A 21,680-nucleotide genomic window follows, 5' to 3' on the forward strand; every position below is an offset into this window, starting at 1 on the left:
TCGAGGTACGCCTGTATTTTTTTTAAAACATGATTGGAATTAGTCTTTAGTCTGTAGATGTTATATTTCAGTTAACAATAAACATCTAGAGCTTTCAAGAAAATTATTAAGCTTATTTTTAGTGGAATGTTTTCATTGTCATAAGACGAGTTTAGCAAAATTCCATCTAATTCCACCACTTCGTATTACTTTTACATATACGTATTTCGACCTCAACTGTAAGGTCGTCTTCAGTGTCTCGTACTTGACTCGACTTCTAGGGCTTTGTAGAATATCATGTCATGGGGTGCTTTTTATCCGATAGTCAAAGTAGGCGGAGACAGAGGAATCATACGATGGTTAAATAACATTTGTCAGATTCTAACTTATGGGAATCAGAGATGTTCAGTATTTTATCTGCTAACTAAATGTGTTCGAATTGGTATACTTTTTTGTTCTTCCTGAGTGAAACCAGAAAATTTATTCTAAATTAAATCAAAACTATTATCCCTATTTTCAAGGATTATTTACAGGAGCGTTCTATAGAAGACTGCAGTGCAACTCGAAGGGACTTGAAATTTTGGGGTTTTCTTATCTTATATGTCCACTTTTGAAAGAAAACAGTGAAGTCGAGTCAAGTACGAGACACTGAAGACGGCCTTACTGTTGAGGTCGAAATACGTATCTGTCAAGATACAATTAAGTGGTGGAATTCAATGGGATTGTATTAACTCGTCTTATGACAAGTGAAGACATTCCACTAAAAAGCTCAAATTAATTTTCTTAGTGAAATAATGTTGGTGAAAGACGATTTTACCATCAATGTCCACCTAAATCCCCAACTTCGGATGTGGCTTTTTAGTCTTGATAAAACTAAAACACTGTTATTTAATCTTGTCCAGCGTTTCGGTCCGTTTGGGACCTTCCCCAGGGACTCTAAAAGAGTTTATTTGATTTTTGTAATTATTTTTAATTAAGCATTTTATTTATTTAATTTTTACCTATTCTTACAGGTTTATCCTCAACTGTAGTTCTGCTGAAGCATTGATTGTCACGAGGTCAGGATTTCTGTTTTATAATAACATTTTCGATTAATATTCATTTTACTTACTTATGGATCCTTATGTTCATTTTAGCCAGACAGTATTTCCTCCAGTGTACTTTCTCCCACATAAACGAGAATGGTTCGAGCACCGCGTTTATGATTAAACCCTTTCCGCATATCGTTCTTTGGAATTCAGTACCTGGCACAAGATCGATCACCATTATTTTTATGATCTTCCTTGTACACTGGTATGCGTGTGTTTAAACCCCTGCCTCATGTGTAGATGTGTGTATGTTTATGTGTATGTATGAGTTTTTTTAAAGAGTTTACGGATCCCACTCCGTAGAACCTAGTTGTTTCTTTTTCGTTTGTGTTACAACTGTAAAGGATTACATAGGTCTTGGTCTTTTGGAAAATATGTTAAAAAATTACGCAAGAGGCAAGACATTTATTAACAACCGTCACGTAGATTGCGCTTCTTAATCGGCAAATGCTTGGCTTCCGCTAGTGTGGGGATTTGGAATGTTCATGAAATTGCCATGGTAAATCTACCAGGTAAGTGAAGGATATCCGGGCAGAAGCCATCCTTCATGCGGTCCTCCGTAAATGCGACAGAAAGGTTCAGCTCCACACTCATTTCTGTTTCCTTAATTTCTCGAACAATTGTAGCATACACACAAAACGCGACGCCAGACTGGACACAACACTTATGGGTCTTTCAAACGATACTCGTTGGTAAGAACTATAAGTGTTGTGTCCAGTCTCGCGTCACGTTTTGTGTGTGTGATACAGTTCTTACGTTAGCACAAATCTTAAAAAATGAGTGATTGTAGCACAGTTTGCGATTCGGGCAGTTTCATCTGGGATGGCGATTTTCGACGTATTGGAATCAAAATAAAGGATTCGGGTAGTAGGTGCAGCAGACGAAGTTTCACGTTTTCGGGAGCGCTTGATAGAGCAATTCATTATCCAAAATCTCTTCGCTCTTGCCGGATGAGATCGAAACTCGATATTACATACCGATTTTCGCTCAAAATCAGATGAAGTTTAACTTTGACTTTCTTTACTCCTGACAGTGTCGTTAGGTTCATTAAGATTTACGAGACTCTTTCCTATGATAAATTATTCCATTGGTAAATTGGTACTATCTGACAGTATTTAATCTACGGACACAAGAACTGTTATTCTGTCTCACTATGTATAAGGTTTTCGATTAAGTCAGCGTTTAAGTCTCTTTATTGCCTGCCACGCAATCACTTAGTTCGATGGAGACGCAAGGTTAACGATGTAGCCTTACGGTTTATGTTACCGGAAGGCAAAGCACTGCAGCAGTGAACTAATCTTCATGAAAAGCTTTTTTTTTTCGAGTTCATATATTATGACAATTTGTTTTTATTAAACCAATCGTTAAATTGGCAATATTTCGAATTGTTTCAGAACATTTGAACAAAAAAAAAGTCGAAAAACTCTACTTACATTCAAAATAGTCGGTTGGGCGGGTACCTCCGTCACCGGTTTAGCAGCCTGCAAAGAGAGCGGAACGGCAAAAAGAAACACAATGACACCACTGACACGTGTACAATTTATTTAAACTTGCTGAAAAATTAATTCGATCGAGGTAAACCAAAACAGAAATGGTCAAAAGTCGAACAGAACCCCCAAACAAACCCACCCAGGGTAATAACAAAAAAAATGTAATAACAATACCGCCCACTGGCTCTCTGGCTGGTGCACAAACGTGAGGAGATTTCCATAACTCCGATGGTGTCACCAGCAGGATAAAGAGGATTAACTGATGTTCTCACCCAACGCACTAGGCGGGGCGAGTACCACGAAAAACCAAATTAAATTTATCGGTTTTAAATTTGTAGCACTTTTATCCTGTCCGAGTCAGTCCTTTTGTTGGGTCAGGCAGGATTCATAATAATACGGTGGTGTTGAGCGCTAGGAAAACACAACACCTTTTATATATGAGCAAGGTACACGCTAACATTTGGTGGAGTTTTATTCGCAGGAAAAGGGCTTCGCTGGGTCAGCTCAAGAACAGTGTTAAAATTTCACAGACATAAGAGTTATTCGCGTGGAAATCGTTACAAAACCTGTTTTTGTGTTATCAAATTAGAGGACCTAATTGAGGGACAAAACACCCAATCGTGTGTTAACAAAACTTTAGTGTGCATTGATGCTGACATGGAGCACGTTGCCGATTATAACCGCGAAATACCAGTTTTAAATTAAAGACCCGCTCTCGGGTGGTGGTAAAAAGAAAAAAGACCAGAGAACCGATCCGATGAATGGCCGCTGGGTGAACTGGACGGAAAACGGACAGAGCAGTGCATGAATAATCGATTACCGTGGGAGTGCGGTGCGCTGGGCCTGTCGCTGGTCGTCGTTATCGAAAAATGGTTGTTGTTATTTTAACTGTTATCGCCGCGGTTTATAAAGGTCCTGTTTGTGTGATCTTTTGTATTTCGATTTTTTATCCCCACAGATAAAAAACAATGAGACCGATCGATAGGGAAAATTGTTGCAGGAAAACAACTGGTGGCAGATATTATTTTTCTGTTTTAATTAATGCTAGGGCAGGCTGCCATCGCCCGACATTTAACGAAACAACTGACTGATTAAATAATAATTATCATTTTTATAATATATGGGTCGAGTTCCGAAAAAAAATCATGATAAAAGTCCGATTGTTGATCAACCCATACAATTGAAAAAAGGCGTAGGATGATTGCATGAATAGGTCAAATTGTTTTTTTTTTGAAGAGTGTGGTTTTCGAACTACAAATCAGACTGCATCAACTTGTATGAAGGGATAAAATTATATAATTCATTGGAAAAATTACGATTTAAAAACAATTGTTTGGAAAATTAATCAATTTGAATGATGCATTAACACTATAAAAGCATTCCATGAGTGTAATTTCAAGAAAGCTGAATGGAACATCAACTGAACAAGTAATTGGAAATCTCACGTCAATTCACGGAGAAAAAAATTAGTCCTGTCACCTGCAGCGACTTAAACCAAACCCGCAGCATAAAAATTTCGCCACACGCCTAAACTCGTTTTCCCGCATGGATTTTTCACATGCTCCACTATTTTTCCCCGTATCGGAGTGCTCGGTCTGTTCGGTTGTTGTTCCGCATCACTGACCGCAGCCGGCACTAATGTTTTTCTGCAGCAGCAATTGCAATCCAACACACAAATTCCTATGAAGGTACGAAATAAAACGCCACATCACACCAACAATCGGGCGACCTGTTTCTAGCGAACGGGAGGTGTTGTTAGAACGGATTTAGGGTGCGAAAAACACTATTTCCTGCGGCCAATTTAACGTCACCTTCCCGGCCATTTCCGGGCGCAACTTTTTTTCCTCTCTCTTTCTCACTCACTTTTTCAGCTGCGTTGCGTTCGGATAAATATTGAACTGAAAACTGTCGCACCGCGGAATAAATCACGGCATGCAATTTGATTGATTTGTTTAACGCTTCAATTGGTTTGAACGATTTTTTTGTCGGTTAACATGCAAAACCGAAAAGAAATACAATTCCATCTGTTTGTATATTGATGTATTAGCTGATTTTGCATAGGATTCAATCTGCAAAGTAGGTTTATACGTTCGATATTAAAGGATACTAAGCAGTGATTTTATAATCATAATGTTCCAACACCTGGGGCCCTCCTTAGCAGTGCGGTAAGACGCGCGGCTACAAAGCAAGACCATGCTGAGGGTGGCTGGGTTCGATTCCCGGTGCCGGTCTAGGCAATTTTCGGATTGGAAATTGTCTCGACTTCCCTGGGCATAAAAGTATCATCATGCTAGCCTCATGATATACGAATGCAAAAATGGTAACCTGGCTTAGAAACCTCGCAGTTAATAACTGTGGAAGTGCTTAATGAACACTAAGCTGCGAGGCGGCTCTGTCCCAGTGTGGGGATGTAATGCCAATAAGAAGAAGAAGAAGAAGAAGAATGTTCCAACAGATACTTTGTGAATCATATCTTCTCCATCAACAGATGGAAATGTTTGTTCAGTCTTATATCGCAATTGATGCTCGGGGTTCGGTTAATTTATTTATTCTAATAGCCAGAAGGCACTGCAAAACTCAAATCATTCCACCTCATGCGTTAGGGAGGATATTGAAAACAATCAAATAAGAAAAGTGTAAAATTGCACTTTAGGTAAATGGATTTTATTTTTCCCATATATCTACGTTTATTTCATTTGAAAACCATGATTGTTCACCCTGGCAATAATTATGCCTTTCTCGTTCATTATAAAAAAATAATATATTTAAATAATAAAAAAAAATCATTTTTAAAAATAATAAATTTTGATCCCATAGTCCGATCTGACCAATTTTCAATAGAAAACAATAGGACAGGAATGCAACTTGTTGCAAGCAAATCGCTTAATCCCAAAACGGCTAGTTCCAAAAAGTTTGTGTACAATATCTAGACATGTCCAAAAAATAAATATATAAATTAAACTCATTATTTCTATCAATTATGCCAAAATAATTATAAAAACTGCACAAAACACCATTTAAAATAAGTTAGGAGACAACTACAGCGAAATTGATTGTCAATAAAATGAGGGTGCCCACAACCGAATTTTGCAGCCATTTTGGAATGTGAAGAAAAATAAATAGCTCTAAAATGTTGATGGCAATCGTTATTGAAAAAAATCGTAATTGATGTTTTGCATTGGAACTCACTTCTTCATCACTCCAATGACACGTTGAAAACGGTAAAAAAACATACATTTTGTTTTTTTTTATAAAAAAAAATTGGTCAATATCCATGAAATGAAAGATAAGAAGTAAAAGTTATATTTTCATGCAGTTGATATGTTTGCGATGCTCATTTTGTTGTAACAATAATGTTCTAAAAATAAAATTAATAAATATGAAAAATTAAACATATGATAAAAATAAAATAAAACGTGAAAATGTGAAAAATAAAAATATAATGACATGACTATATGTATATGAAAATATGAAAATGTAAAAATACAAAAAATATAGGAATATAAAATCATGAACCTTTATAAATAAAATTCATATGAAAATATCAAAGTTAAAACATACAGCATGTAAAAAAGTGTAACCACCCCTACCGCTAATTAACAATCTCCCTGTTATTTAGTTGCAAAGTAAGTTGTTACTATAATTATGTTTGTATGATTTATACAATTTTAATTACTTGTCATTTTACATGAGATATTTTCCCTGCTTTGAAAATCTATGGTATAATCAATAAAACCATGGAAAAAAGGGGGAAAAGTATATCCACTTTATAACTAAATAGTTATATGACATTGTGCCACATCTACACATTTCTACATCTTGGCATCTTCACGGCATTGATTCAACAAGCTTTGCAGTCGTTTCTGGTGTGTTTTTGTCCCATTCAGTTGCAATTATTTGCCCTGATTGATGAATACACGTTGGATGTTGTTCTTGAACCTTTATTTTTAAAATAGATCACCGATATTGGGTTAAGGTCAGGTAACTCTGCTGAATGCTCCAAAACGTCAATTTTGCGATACCAATGAATCGCCTACTTTAAGCGTGCTTACAGCGGCACCCTAGGAGTTAACTTTTTGAAATCAGTTTGGCGAAAAGCATCTAAGGTTCGATTTCTCAAAATTGAGCACCTTCATCGAAAAAATATTTGGTAGGCGTAGTAGCGGACACCTTCCTACATAACAGGTATCAAATAGTTTTTCATGAAAAATTCCTAATATTGAGAAAACCCGCCTTAGATGGCTTTCGCCATACAAATTTCTGGCGGTTAACTCATGCTGGCTATATTGCGCATATACTATAGCGCCTGTATGTGATAGCGGCGGGTCGAAAATCAGCCACTGGCCCACTGCCAATAATTCATTTTGAAGATCTCCGTATTACTGAAATGTGTATCTTTGACCCATTTTTAATTTTCGTACGGTTGCTTAAAGATTTCCCTTCAATTTGTCCAGATCAGGGAATCAATATTCAAGTAAAGGCTAACAATAGTAAAATTAGTATGGGAAAAACTTTTTCAATTTTTTTTGATGGGCCGCCCTCTTATTCGGTTCTATTTGATACATTGGTGCCTTGGACAATATTTCAGCCAAATCGATCAACGTTTGGGCGGTGCTAAACTCGTTGGAAGTTTGTATGCAAAAATGTATGCAGAAACATCCAAAAACAGTGAATTGCAGTTGGACGGCACAAATTACGAATAAGAACTATGATACTCATTCAGATCTTGTAGAATTTAATACAGAATGTTATGCAGAAAACCGCGAGAAGTTTCAAGTTTGCCCGGCTAAGTTATTAGCATTTCTCTGAAGTGGGGTTTGAGCAAATTTCGTTTCTTTTACCTTTGAAAAGAAATAAATTCACCCCTACAACACTCCAGTAAAATGCTAATATCTTTGCCTAATAAACTCTAATCTTCTCGCGGTTTTCAGCATAACATTCTGTATTTATTTCTACAAGAACTGAATGAGTATCATGGTTCTTGATCGTAAATTGTGCCATCCAACTGCAAATCACTTTTTTGTGATGTTTCTGCATACATTTTTTCATATAAACTTTCAACGAGTTTAGCACCGCCCAAACGTTGACCGATTTGGCTGAAATTTTGGCCAGAGCATCAGGGCATCAAATAGAACCGAATAAGAGGAATTTGTAAAAGTTTTTTTTGAGCCACACTAATACCCTGCGTCATCAACAGAGTTTACTTGACAAACGCACCTTGCAATAACAAGCCTTTCTTAGAACCCGAACACAATATAACAATAATCATTTGCCCTGCAAGATCTAATATTTCCGAGAATACGGGTTTTTCCAAGTTTAAATTTATTTATTTTCCAGTTTTGCTTATTTTACAATGGTTTTTCAGCCAAAGAGTTTGGCCACACAACCCTTCATCTTAATATAAGTATTTTTTTTAACGTTATTTTTACAATGTAATTCTGTAATGTAATTTTAACCTTGAGATAGCATCAATTTGGTTGATACATTTGATAACCTAACTACTAATATTTACAAGATCCAATTGATAACCTAATTTATAGCCAGTGCCCTAATAGCAGCTTGATCGGATATGGTGCGACGTACCCTGAACTTCTCTTCACACTCACCAAAGCGTTGATGTAATGTTTTTATCCCGGCCAGACGGTGGACCTCGGATGTTTTTGTCCTGGGAGGGGTGTTGAGGATCATCCTCAGGAATTTGTTTTGGACCCGTTGAAGTTTGAGGTGGTGGGTTTTAGCGCAGCTCTCCCAGACCGACATGCCGTATTCGATCACATGGAGGATGATTTGCTTGTAGACAGCAAGCTTATTTTTCAGGGACAATGACGACCGACGGTTGATCAAAGGGTACAGTAGTTTCAACAAGGCGTTACACTTCGTGACCGTCTTGTCAACCTGTTGCCTGAAAATAAGCTTGCTGTCGAGGGTCAAGCCAAGGTAGTCGGCCTCATTGGCCAATTCTACAGTCGTGCCGTTGAGGATGATTTTACAGTCCCAAAGCGGAACATGATTAGGGGATTTAGAGTGGGGGGAAACTATGACCCGGGTCTTCGCCGCGTTGATACAGATCTTCGAGGTGACGTACTCTGTCACGGCATCCAGGCCTCGTTGGAGTTTCGCCACTAGCGCTCTGATCTGATCACTGATCACGTTGTAGACGATGGAGTTGTCACCTGCGAACAGACCGCCTTCTGTAGGTTCTGGTATATCGGAGGTGAACAGATTGAAAAGCAGGGTCCCGATGATACTGCCCTGGGGAACGCCTGCGACGATGTTGTGCGCATTGGAACTCGCTCCGCTGATTGAGACCCGGAATGTCCTTGCCGACAGGTAATTGTTGATGATTTTCACCTGGTAGCTGGGAAGATTGTAGCGTTGAAGTACACCAGGCCATCATGCCATACATTGTTAAATGCCTTCTCGACATCGAGTAAGGCAATGGCGGATGTTTTTAAGACCAATTTGTTCCGTCTGAGGACGTTGGTAGCTCGGGTTCAGTTGGTGTACGGTTGATCGACTACGTCGGAAACCAAACTGTTCCTCGAGCAAAATGTTGAGATTATATTTATTGATCGGCTACTCAGTCTTGCAATTATTACGAGTTTTTTTTTATTTACCCGACGTTTCGACACGACTCGTTGTAATAATTGCAAGACTGAGTAGCCGTTCAATAAATATAATTAAAACGTTGAGATTTTCGGCAGACTCAAGTAACCGGTGATAAATAGCTTTTTCGAATAGCTTTGATAATCCTGAGAGAAGGCTGATGGGACGATAACTTTTGGGGGAGGAAGAATCGTTCCCAGGCATACGGATAGGGATGACTTCCAGGACGATGGAAAGTAACTGAGCCGGAGACTCTTATTAAAGATCAGCGAAAGGTGCTCAAAGAACCTTTCACTCATGTGTTTGAGCTCAAGATTCAGGATGCTGTCGAAGCCTGGGGCCTTCATGTTCTTCGATGATTTGATATAGGCCGTCAATTCGCCAGCTGTGATCTGCAAAAGCTGCTTGGAGAGGTTACCCGCGCTTTCAAGAGCAGCGCGCTTAAGCACCTTTCCCGCAACCGAATCGGCCACCGCGTCTCCCATGACATGACGGGCCCGGGAGAAAATAACGCCAACGCGAGGAAGCGAAAACGTAAACATAGCGAACGAACAAAAAAAAAAACACTTACAAAAAATGCACTAGCAAAAAGCCTGCTGTCATGAACTGTCGAGAATACGGTGCTATTTTTGTAATCAGAGTTAGAATCTCGTATATTCCCCTAAACTATATCGCATAAAACCAAGATTTTCTGTAGAGATACATAATACAAAATAACGGGATGAAAAGTTAGCAACAAAATTGTCTTCTTTTTTTGTTGCTGACAAAAATTTTCGGTACTTCGGTAAGCTTCGGTACAATTAATAACAATGCTTTGTCGTTGTTTCTCTCTTGTCGCTTATTTCGTATGCACATGCAAGAAAAAATGATTCGCTGGTCTAGATAAACTTCCTTTACCATTATAAGTCGACTGAGCGTGACGAGGCAAATGTTTTTAGTCATCTTAATTATTAGTTTGCAGCTACCGGTGTCGGTGTTTACATTCGCAATACGATCAATTTTTTCGTTTATTCTTTTGGCACACGGATAAAAATAAATAAGTTAGTTAGCTTAAATTTAAATCTAAATGCATATTCGGTCTATCCACTCATCGAAAAGATTATTTGAAGATTAAGCTCATAATAACTAAATTTGAGTTAATCCTTGGAATGAATATTTTTTAAATAATCTATCAATGATTAAATTGCGTTTATTGCAGGGAATGGATTTTTTCCGGTGACGTTCATGTTTTTATTTATTTTGATCAAGAGCAAAACATAGTAAAAAAATAAACAAGTCGAATATCGTTTTTATGATTTTATTCCATGCATAAATTTACAAAGACGAATGTTATTTTTTCGATTGCCTCGATCCCAGGCACATTCCAAATTATTAACAAGTGTTCACAGAGTGATGGCAGCGGAATGGTATTTTCGGCATCAATTGTGCCGCCGGCAGCGGATGCCTACGGAATCCTGCTTCGATTTTGAGAGCAAATCCATGAGCCAGCTATACGAAAAGTTTGGTATCCAATGACTGAGTTTGGGGAATGATGCACTTCTTCAGAACCGTGCACGATCATTTTGCGGGAACTACAAAAATCCGTAGCAATCCGTTGGCGATCAGCTCGATATGATGTTGCACCATGTTTGGTGACCGGAAAGCAGACTGCAAGTTTATATCCTGAGTTAGAGGTTATGATGAATGTTAATAATGAGATAAATTCTCTATGCGATAAAATCAATTGATGCGTTACCCGAGGAGCGAGCTGAGGAGAGTATACTATCCGCTTCAAGTTGATTGGCCGTACTTTTCCTATCCAGCCATATGAGAGCTACGTGGAACAAATTCGAAAAAAAAATCAAATTCGACGCGGCCTGGTCCGGTGCAGAAATAATGCTGAGTTTCAGGGCTTTAAATTGATACTTAAAAAGCTATAAAAGGAATAAATTTCAAGAAATCATTGCAATGCATAAAGTCATGATTATTTTATAAGCATCAAAAAGAATAAAATTTAAAAAAGCTTCAGAAGGGATAAACAATAAGCTAACTAGCTTTTCCAATGTTCTCCGTGCAGGATTCGCCATAAATATTAAGTTTTTATTTCAAATAAGGGACGAATTTAGAAAAACAAAATTTGAAATGCATCCCATCAACATTTCGGATGGCTCCTTTGCGGAAAAGTGTTTAAAAGCATGTTTTTAATTACGTGATGAGAAGAAAAGAAGTGAAGTGATAATCGCAGAGGGATGATAAACTGGCATGCAACTGCTGATTTATCCCAAATTTTGAACCAAAGTATCTAGGATACAATGAAGGAATATTTTCATTTAGACGGGAAGTAAAATAATAATAATTTGAATATTGAAGATTTATTTGATGCTGTTCGTAGCATTCGAATGTTGATTAGGGTGTCCCAAAAAAAAACGATGTTCGAAAAGTCATGGTGCTCAACCCTGAAATGAAAGATATACCTGTCTGGATAATTTTTGTAGAACAAACCGAATTTCTAAAAAATCGTTTAGAGGTCGCGCCAGACGATTTTTGAAAAATGAGCTTTTTTTAGGTAAAAAATCAAATATTGGGTCCTTTCACAATTTTTTTTCAGGGTCACCCATTCGTTTTATATTTTTCTGTGGATCTTTGTCCATATCCTCCATGAATTAGTTTTTGGTATTGTGCGTTTTAACAGTCTGCAGAACTTTTTAAATATCGAAAAATACACATTTTTTTGACGAATTCTCGCATTTACTTCATCCTAACACAAATTTTTTTTTCTCGTTTGGAAAAACTTAGATACTATAAAGAGTTATTTATAACGAGTATTTTCATAAAAAAATATCCAAAAAATGTTGTTCTGGGGCTGAGATATTGCAGTTTTAGTAAATAGTCAAGAAGTGTACAAATTCGATACTTTTTCTTTACATGTTATAATTTCATCAAGATTGCACCAATATTTTAATTTAAATTAAAAAAAATTCAAAAGCAAATAGGGGAGCTGCTCCTTGAATTCATACCATGTACCCAAATCAATACCATTCGAAAACAAAGAATTGGTGCGCTACTTGTTTTGTTTCTCATTTTTGTGATTTTTTCAGCAGTGAGCACGTCGGAAAACAACAAAACACGACGCAAATTGAGCCTACATTTCCTGTTTTCCGAATGTTATTGATATAGGAGCATGTTATTAATAATGGAACAGATACCCTAAATGGGAATATTTTCTAGGTAACATAGCTTTTCTTTCCGATGGAGTTGGTTACCTGAATTACAGGATTTGGTCGGAGTATATGGATGGAGCCAGTTATAAAATGATATCACACCCAACAGTTAATATGTAGCAATATACAAGTAATCAGGTTTACTATGATATCTTTATTAGTTTTGATTCAATCATAGGATGCTTTTCACGGCATACAAAAAACAAGGCAGGCTCAGCACGTATGTAAACATTTAGTTTGAACGTAAACATGTGTCGTCACTACTATCCTCGTACAAGCTGAACCGAGACGATGCTCTACGGTCTCAGCCAGCCCGGTGGCATCCCTATCTCACACAATAGGTTTGTTTTGCAGCCAACATTACGCGACCGTATCCTACTGACAGTTCTGTATCCTAATGGAAATCAAATGTGATATGTAAACAAAACATATACTATCATGTATACTGAAATGTTGGCTACAAAAACATGGCGTCGTGCCACCGACCTGGTCTCAGCATGCTTACTTTTGTACTCTAACATGTGGCGTTAAAATTTGCGTCACTCTTGAAGTGTCACTTTTCTTACGAGCCTACCTTGTTGTCGGTATACCGTGATGCTTTTGATATGTCATATGACAGTCAAACAATTTGTTTCGTCGTATCAGTTCGACAGCTTTTCCATGAGTTCACTTGAGATATTGAAAAAAAAAACGGAATAAACGTAAAGTAAAAACGTAAAAATAACACATCAAGAGTGACGCATATTTTAAAGCCACATGTTAGAGTACAAAAGTAAGCATGCTGAGACCGTAGAGCATCGTCTCAGTTCAGCTTGTAAAAAAATTATTGATACAAATAATTTCTTCTTGTTTCTAGTGAAAATTCGCACCTTCTTCTTTATTCCTCTCATCAAAAGTTGCACACCTCCGGAGTCAACTTCCTTGGCACATTTGCTCCACATTTTGGTCATCTGAGTTGCGTCCCGAGCTGTTTTTCCACTTTTCTTAAGCTTCCGCTTCATTACTGACCAAAATGTCTCGATGGGCCGGAGCTGTGGGCAGTTGCGTGGATTTATGTTTTTATCGATGAAATCTTCGTTATTATCGCGGTACCACTGGATGACTTCCCGGCTGTAGTTGCAACTCGCCAGATTTGGGCCAAAACTTCACAGGACCTTTATGGGCTTTATGGAAGGTCGACCGCGGTTTTTTGAGACATTCCTCCTTGTACAGCTTCGAGTCCATCGTCTTATTCGTCACAAACACTTAGGTCTATGTTCCACAGTTGCATATTCCTTTCCAAAATCATCCATTTTTTTTTGCAAGTTTGTCCAAAAAGCAAACTTAAACTTCGCAGGAACTACTTCTCGTGCCGTCACCATGTAGAATTTTTGGCTAGGAAGCTGTCCGAAATCCATTTTGACGTAGGTTCCATCGTCGATGACAGGATTATCAACGTGAGTGTGCAGACTTTTTTTCTCCTTTTGGATTCCATCTGGAATAATTTTTGACACGCTGTACGAAACTTCGTGAAATTTATACCAAAGCAAGTGGGCGCCTAGGTAGACAAACCGCTGTAAAAGAATTCTTGCAGCGGTCACTTTCCGTGCCGCTGCAATACAATAAATGATTCCGGATTCTAAATGGACATAGCTTTATATCTTTCATTTCAGGGTTGAGCACCATGACTTTTCGAAAATCGATTTTTTTTGGGACACCCTAATGTTGATGGACGAAGGGTGAGGGAGTGGTTACAGTTTCGAGCTAATTTTGTTTAGTCAAATTTTGATTGATTTAATCATTTGTGGCATTAAGTTTGATGATAAACGGAAGCACTATAGACCTGTGCAGCGGTTCATCGAATTCACTCACCTGATGGATTTTGACATTTGAGCGGGTCGTCGACTCGAACAATCGATTTGCACATTTAATGGTACAACGTAAGGGCTGCCTTTTATTTATGTCGATTGATGACATTTTTTAAAACTATCGTAAATATTCCAGTGGAAACTCCGTCGAATATTCTGTGTTAATTTCGACGAATTTCCCTAGGACATTTCTACAATATTCATGTGGAAATTTCAACGGTTCTCCTGGGATAATTTCGACAATTGAACCGGTGCCAGCAAAAGTGGTACATAAACCATTTTTGTCGATGTTGTGTTTATTACACCAGCAAAGTCTGTTAGCAAAGATCTATTAAGGGAATAACAAAAAAGTGATTTTTAACAACTAAATCTAGAGATATGCACTTTTTAATTTCTGGTATATATCACAATGGCAATTTCGTTGCCGGGAAAAGTGGTACATGTACACTTCTACCCACTAAAATCAGGCTATTGAAAAGAAAATTGGACAACGCATGGATGTTTCCGCAACAGGTTTTAACCTTCTTTTGAATTTCAAGATGGTTTACTGACGTTTAAAATAATTTTATTAATGTACATGTACCACTTTTACTGGCAACGTTTTTGGGTTTCTGTTGCATTTTGTTCTCATTAATCCAGCTTTTTATTATAGCCACGGATCAACTATGGTAATTAAATATTGACACATGCTGTGTACAGATTATAGCGAAATCCTAGTTGCCTAGGTAGCCTGCTGAATGTTTTTCATGCCAAATATTTTTGTTTTGTTCCAAGACGGAATTCGCATAATTCACTTTAATTTTATTTGTGTCTATTCAATAACGTTTTATTATTTATTTCAGGTTGTTTTTTAAGCATTTATAAGCCTGCAGCTTCAACACGCCGAAGACGCATTATCTGTATCCTAATTTGGCCCAAAGCAAGGAGTATATTCCTTTTCAAAGCCCCTTGTATTACCGAATCTTATTGTTATCGACATAGTGAACCTTCAACTGAATTTCGTTGGAATTAGCGGTCTTTCACAAATTACGTAACACTGTTGGGGGAGGCCGAGCGTTACAATCCATACTTAAAAATAAACTTTTCATACAAAAAGTATTACGAGGAGAAGGGTGGGGTCCAAAATCGTCTAATTTAGCTTTACGTAATTTGTGAAACACCGATAATAAAAATTTGGCTACTCTGGTATTTGTGTGGTTTGTAGTTTTACTTGGTAGAATATTTTTTCTTATAACAAAGGACATCGTCGATTGTCTATGACTTCATTGGGAGAAATCGTATGGATAAAGCAATAATTGAACCTTGAAATTGCTTCTAAAAAGTTACCAGGATAGCGAAGTGTGGATAGGTAGTAGTTATAAGTGGAAAAGCATAATCTCTACTGCAACCAGTGAATGTCTCGAGGCAATCGAGACAATGATCGGCAAGCGCGGTGTTCAAATTGCGACACGTAAAACATCGATCAGCCAGAGAACCTTCCATTTAGAAAACCAATCGTCTGTAAGTTCACTGCCTGCCTATCAACCAATGGATCATTGCCCCGAAACGCTACTAGGCCCATTGACCGCTTGACTCGGAATGAGTGCTCGTGGACCGCCAGCCCGGTTTTTTACCGCATGATATTCGTTTGTCCGATGCTGGATTGCCCGTTATCCACCTGTTTACCTATCTGCTAACTAAAATCTGGCAGGAAGCTCAAGAAGTTCATCAGCCAGAACTCAAAAACAGCTTGGGTGACATGCAAGCATAGACGAATAGAATTTCGCACCTTATTAATCTCCTCCTTTTCCGAGAAGCTCATTGATCCCATCAATCTTTTTCTTTATACTTGCCCGTTCCACACAATTTTTCTAATTGTCGTTCTGGTTCCCATACATAAATTTGACGCTAATACATGACTAGCCGGATTAATCAAGTCTATAGTAACTTTTTGCATGAATTGTATCCAACTTTTTTTTTTCAATTCATCAACCTGAAATAGAATAAAAGGTTGAAATACGCAAAAAAAAAATGTTACAGTTTAAAATGTCAAAGTAAACAAATTGAGATTTTTTGGCAGGTAAATTGTTTGGAACAAAACTTGGGTTACTAGATTTGACCCATAAAAACTGTCCACAGCTAGTGTCAAAAAAGCTCTGCCACAGTCTATTTATGGCTAGCGTAAAAAGCTGGATAGCCTCAACCAAGTAAATTCCTTCTTCCTTCTTATTGGCATTACATCCCCACACTGGGACAGAGCCGCCTCGCAGCTTAGTGTTCATTAAGCACTTCCACAGTTATTAACTGCGAGGTTTCTAAGCCAAGTTACCATTTTTGCATTCGTATATCATGAGGCCAACACGATGATACTTTTATGCCCAGGGAAGTCGAGACAATTTCCAATCCGAAAATTGCCTAGACCGGCACCGGGAATCGAACCCAGCCACCCTCAGCATGGTCTTGCTTTGTAGCCGCGCGTCTTACCGCACGGCAAAGGAGGGCCCCTCAACCAAGTACATGATTATAGCAATTGGACTGTAGGTGCGTTGTGCCATATTATCATTGAAGAAAGAACATCAAAATGATTGTTTTTTGACAACGATACGAAGAACTGACAAAGCCATAATAGATACTGTATAGAGCATCAAAACCGAATGTGCAGCACTTCTCATGGGAAATAGCTGAGATCGAATGGAACGTTTTTTATCCAGAAATCGCCAACCACGCTGAACGATTGAAAGCGACTGAAGAGCAAGATTCAGCAGACAGTCAGTAGTCGCTGATGCGGATGATTTCATCAACCCGAATGTACAACCCTTCTCAGTGGTACACTTCCGATTAGAAACTGATTGAAGGCTACACGTACTGAAAAGGGTTTTACTTTTGTTGACGTGGAGAAATATGCATTTTTTCTAAATAACTACTAATAATTTTTATATTTTTTTTAGATTCTAACGCGTTTGCTGTTTTCGAAATAGCATGCTTTTATCAGTAGGTCAGCTAGAGTTTATAACAGAAAAGGCTGAATTCCATAAGTGCAGCCATAAACCTCTTTTAACGAGCCTATTTTCCCCTAAATGTGACAGAAAATCACGTCAGAGTCACCCTTCCACAACCCTCATAAAAATTGTGTTAGAATTAGCAATAAAAGACAAATTCCGCCCACGATAAGTTATTAAATTAGGGAAAATATTCCACCTCCTGTTGATAACATAAAAACTTCTGTTTATTTAGTTGCTGCTGTCTAGAAGTATGTTCACGAGCTAGACCGTCTGTCGAGCACCGAAAACAGGGGGACACACCATTTTTATTTGATTAGTTAGTTAGTCCTCGACACCTCCACCCGACCCGCCTTCGTGAGTCCTCCTAGCTACAATTATCCTTTCATTCAACCCTCAAAGCTTTCGATAGTTTTCTTCACCATGGCTGCTCGCTAACTCGGTTATGGTCGAAAACACAAGTTCCAAGTTTTTTTTTTTTCGATGTCACCCATACCATCCTTGGTGCCAAACCTAAGCGATCGAACAAAGAACGGGTGACAACAAAAATAAAGTTATCAAGCCAAGGGGGACGGACATCCCTAAATTGGACTTGGCACGCGGGGTGAGGTTGTGTGCCGTCGCATCGTTATAACAACAAATCAAACGGTTGTCGATCGGTGGAAGGTGTCATACTGACAATTTGATATGTTGAGTTCCTCCGTGCTTCCGTGCAGCCCCGCGGTAAAGTTCAAAGCGATTGAACGCACGAAACACTTCTCATGTAAACTATTTGTCGAGCAGCTCCGATATTCAAATACCGTGGGAGCTAGCTGTTACCGAGTTCTGTTAGGGGGGTGAAGTAGAGCATATTCATATTTCGATGTCCTTCGGGACGACACTGCGTCAATTGCTGCGGTAAAGGAGGGTCGCACAGGGCCCATAATCGCTGCCGTGTAAATACGGGGTTTTATGACAGTTTGATTGGTTGAAGTGATTGCTTTATTATGACGGTCTGACAGCAGCTTGAAGAGATTCTCGATTGACTACTGGGTGTGTCGATAGTTGAGGGTGGTGGAAATAGTTTGCCCTAAGTGGGAAAATGATATCGCGCCTTAGCCCGACCGGAGGAGTGATGGTGACAGAAATCGACACTAATGGTGAGTTACCCGTGCAGAAGGTCACGAAAACATGAGGATTGATGGCGAAGTAGATGGAAAGATTGAGCCAGGTGATAGTTGAGTAACAGGTGGTAACATATCTGGTTATTATGTGGGAAAATATCTGATATTGTTGGTGGTAATGTTACGTCGAACACAAAATATTTCGTTAAACGAAAATTACAAAAGAGAGTCATAATGGTTTCCAAATGACTTATGGGTTGTCTTAGGGGAAGGGGGGGCAATATGCCCTAGCTAAGCAAACACTGCTCTATTGTCTTATTTGTAACGCTATTCATGGGTATTTTTACATTATGCATCAGTTAAACAAGATAGCTAGTTGATGCCATTTAAAAATTGTCAAAAATCTCAATCATATTGATAATATTCACATTTCAAAAAAGTGGTGATATTCTGTTGCCGGAAAACTCATGAGGCAAAACGCCTTTTAGCTGGCAGCTCCTAGGGAACAAAGTACCACGCGTCGGCGAATCAGCATTCTAGTATGGATAGTCCGTGGAGACGCAAGTACTTTGTAGGTTATTGCCAGTAGGGCGTTTTGCCTCGCCAAAATGTTAGATGTTTCTTCAAAATGTGGAAATTTTCGGTTTTTCCGACCTTCCCATGCACTTTTTTGAAACTTTCTTCGCCTATCCTACATAATTTTCGATCTAGTTTTGTTACGGACATCTTAATGACAGTAAATATGAGGGAAACCACAAAAGGCGTTTTGCATCGGGGGGGCGTTTTGGGGCCTCTTCCCCTAAACATCAACATACGTTTCTAGACACCACCACACAATCTAGCCCAAAAATCAATTCGTAATGGTGACTGCAAAGTTAAGCCATACAATATTGCTCAACCTTAATTAAAAGCAATTCAATTATGTGCTGGTTAATCAAGCTGAATTTCCACAAACATACCAATGTTGTTGGTTCTATATCGACACACAAGTTATTCAAATGAGAACCGCGACTGCTTTCCACAGAAAACCACCGAATCGGCTCCCGCAAAATCAAATCAACGGAATTAATTAATCACAAAACCGCATCGTACGTTGAGCAAAGATTTCCATCAGAACGAACTCTTCATCACACACGCCACTTTAAATCCGCATGCATTTCTATGATTTCTCTTCCCGGGAAGCAAGGGCCCGAGATATGGAAGCCGCTCAGTGACACAAAGCGTTGGCCGTGCTTTCAATTTGCCAACAATTTTCATCCTACATCGTAATTGAATCTACGCAACGAGCAACCACGAGCATAGACCATAGATTGTCCATTGTCCGGGGCGACTCGACGGTTGATTACAATCATTGCGTTTTGTCCTATCCAAAGCGAGTGGGCGAGTGCGAAAATGCCACCGAACTTCCGTATCCCGGCAACTGGTGACGGAGAATCCTTTCCAGCAGCTCTATTCCGGGATTTGGGCTGTATCGAGGTTCGAGCTATTAATCAATGCAGCAGCTTCCGCGTGATAACTCTTTTGGATGTCCTCCGCGAGAGCGCGGTACCTGATATCATGCACGATATGCTCCCGAACCTAACAGTAGGGCGGCAGCTCAGCGCACGTTGTCGCTCCTACAACAACAATCGAAACCAATTTCGGAGGAAGCACACAAAAAGCTTTTGTTTGATGTGTGGCTTGTTGACGATTCCTCGAAGGAGAGGCTTCTAATCCAGAGGGTCGGCCATCAGTTTTGGTTTCTGTGAACTCACAACCGACGATGTCGTATATTTAGTATCACCATTGTTTCTGGGAATGGATAAGCTTCACCATCAGACAGGTGGCAAATAAGAACCGCGGGTAACGTTAACGCAGACTAGGGATTTTTTTCTAATTCGGAGGGTTTTACAAAATGTTTCTGTTCTGGAAATGGGTCGGCGGCATGTGCGATAAGATAAATTAATGTTTTACATGGTCAAATTAAATGAGGTAGGAATGGAACGATTACAGTTAGTAGTCGAATCAATCTTATTATTTCAGAATAGATTAGTGATTTAGATATTACATACATTTGGAGCGACATTCTTGACATTTCAAATCTGACACACCAGCGCAGCTTTCCGTCAAATTCCACAATCTACAGCCGAATGAAGCGAACTGAGATTAGTGATGTTTTTTTAACCTCACACTTACTGTTCGCTGACAGTCTTGTTGATAACCAATTTTCACTTGAAACTGACGAGAATATGATTGTCCACACCTAAAAGATAATGGAAAAATAAAGTAATAAAACTTCTTGGAACTTAAATCGATTTAGTTCCAATTTGGCTCCTAATCTTCGTAACAAAACATCATGCGTCTCCACGACAATAGACTTCACTCCCTTTGCTGACCAATCATACGTAATTTGGAATAAAGCCTTTTCTTCGATCACATTACTGAACGTGCTGCTGTTTGCTGATGTGCTCACCGCTCACTGCTCAGCAACGTTTAACCGGCCGGCACCCGTCGAACAGAGAAACCTGCGGACGTCGACATGACAGTAGCCCGTTAAGCACAACTTGACAGCTTTATTAGTTCGCTTTCCCCCTTTGTGTATCTCCCGGGAACGGTTATCAATATCGCCCATTGTCATTATAGGGGCGCTTTGGTAAGCAAACAATATTTATCTATCTATCTACAGTTACATCTGTGGTGGCTCGCTAGAACCGTTACACTTACCTGCAGGCGATATTGCTGGTCCGCTGATGCCGCTGCTGCCGCCAGGTATGGATCGAAATACACACTGCGATGATGATTATGATGATGTTGGAGCGGGTTCGTTGTATCATTCCGATTATTTCGTCGAATCACAAGATGGATTGAGTGGGGAAGAAAAGAGAAGAAAAAACTTATTATAGTAACCGTGTGAGGCCGAAATAAGTTTATTTATTCAAGGAACCCAACTTTGTTACAATTTAATTCATTCCGCGGGGAATACTTATCCTATAACCTTTCACCAAGCGCGCAAGGAATGGGATTGAATTTGATTTTGATTTCCCCCGCGAGCGAGGATCGGCCCCAAAAACTCGGGAGTTGCTTCTCGTTATGGTTGCCCATGCAACAAAATGAACCAAAACCACGTCAGATCCAAGCGCAAAGGTCCACAACGCAACGTAGCGATGACGATTGTTTTCCCGATGGGCAACCGTGCGTCTCCATCCGGTTATGGTTCGAGGCTTTGTTTACGTTTGTGGAATGAGGTGATAGATCTATCCATTTTTGTTTGGATTGGAAGGTGAGAAATGAATAATGCTTGACTCTGCATTTGTTTCGCTATCAGACTCGAGCCTTCGGGCCAGCTCGGTAGGTAGAAACAGTGCGGTCTGCAGTCAGCAGTCAGTAGGAGGAATTGATCGAAAGTGAGA

The 21,680-nt window shown here is 39.1% G+C and overlaps 1 protein-coding gene across 17 annotated transcripts in view; it reads right to left on the reverse strand.

Annotated features, from left to right (window-relative positions):
• The window catches only part of LOC134208729 (uncharacterized), a 580,250-nt gene that overhangs the window by 16,565 nt on the left and 542,005 nt on the right, over window positions 1-21,680 (reverse strand). For 16 of the 17 annotated variants that reach the window (XM_062684572.1, XM_062684587.1, XM_062684586.1 and 13 more), the window contains 2 exons: window positions 20,995-21,058; window positions 2,501-2,548 (listed from right to left, as the gene is read on the reverse strand). In XM_062684572.1, the coding sequence (XP_062540556.1) occupies window positions 2,501-2,548; window positions 20,995-21,058 (112 nt within the window). The remainder of the gene's footprint in view (window positions 1-2,500; window positions 2,549-20,994; window positions 21,059-21,680) is intronic. The other variant, XM_062684575.1, reaches the window with a different exon arrangement.

This window comes from Armigeres subalbatus, chromosome 2 (assembly GCF_024139115.2).
Source record: "Armigeres subalbatus isolate Guangzhou_Male chromosome 2, GZ_Asu_2, whole genome shotgun sequence".
NCBI classification, from domain to species: Eukaryota; Metazoa; Arthropoda; class Insecta; order Diptera; family Culicidae; genus Armigeres; species Armigeres subalbatus.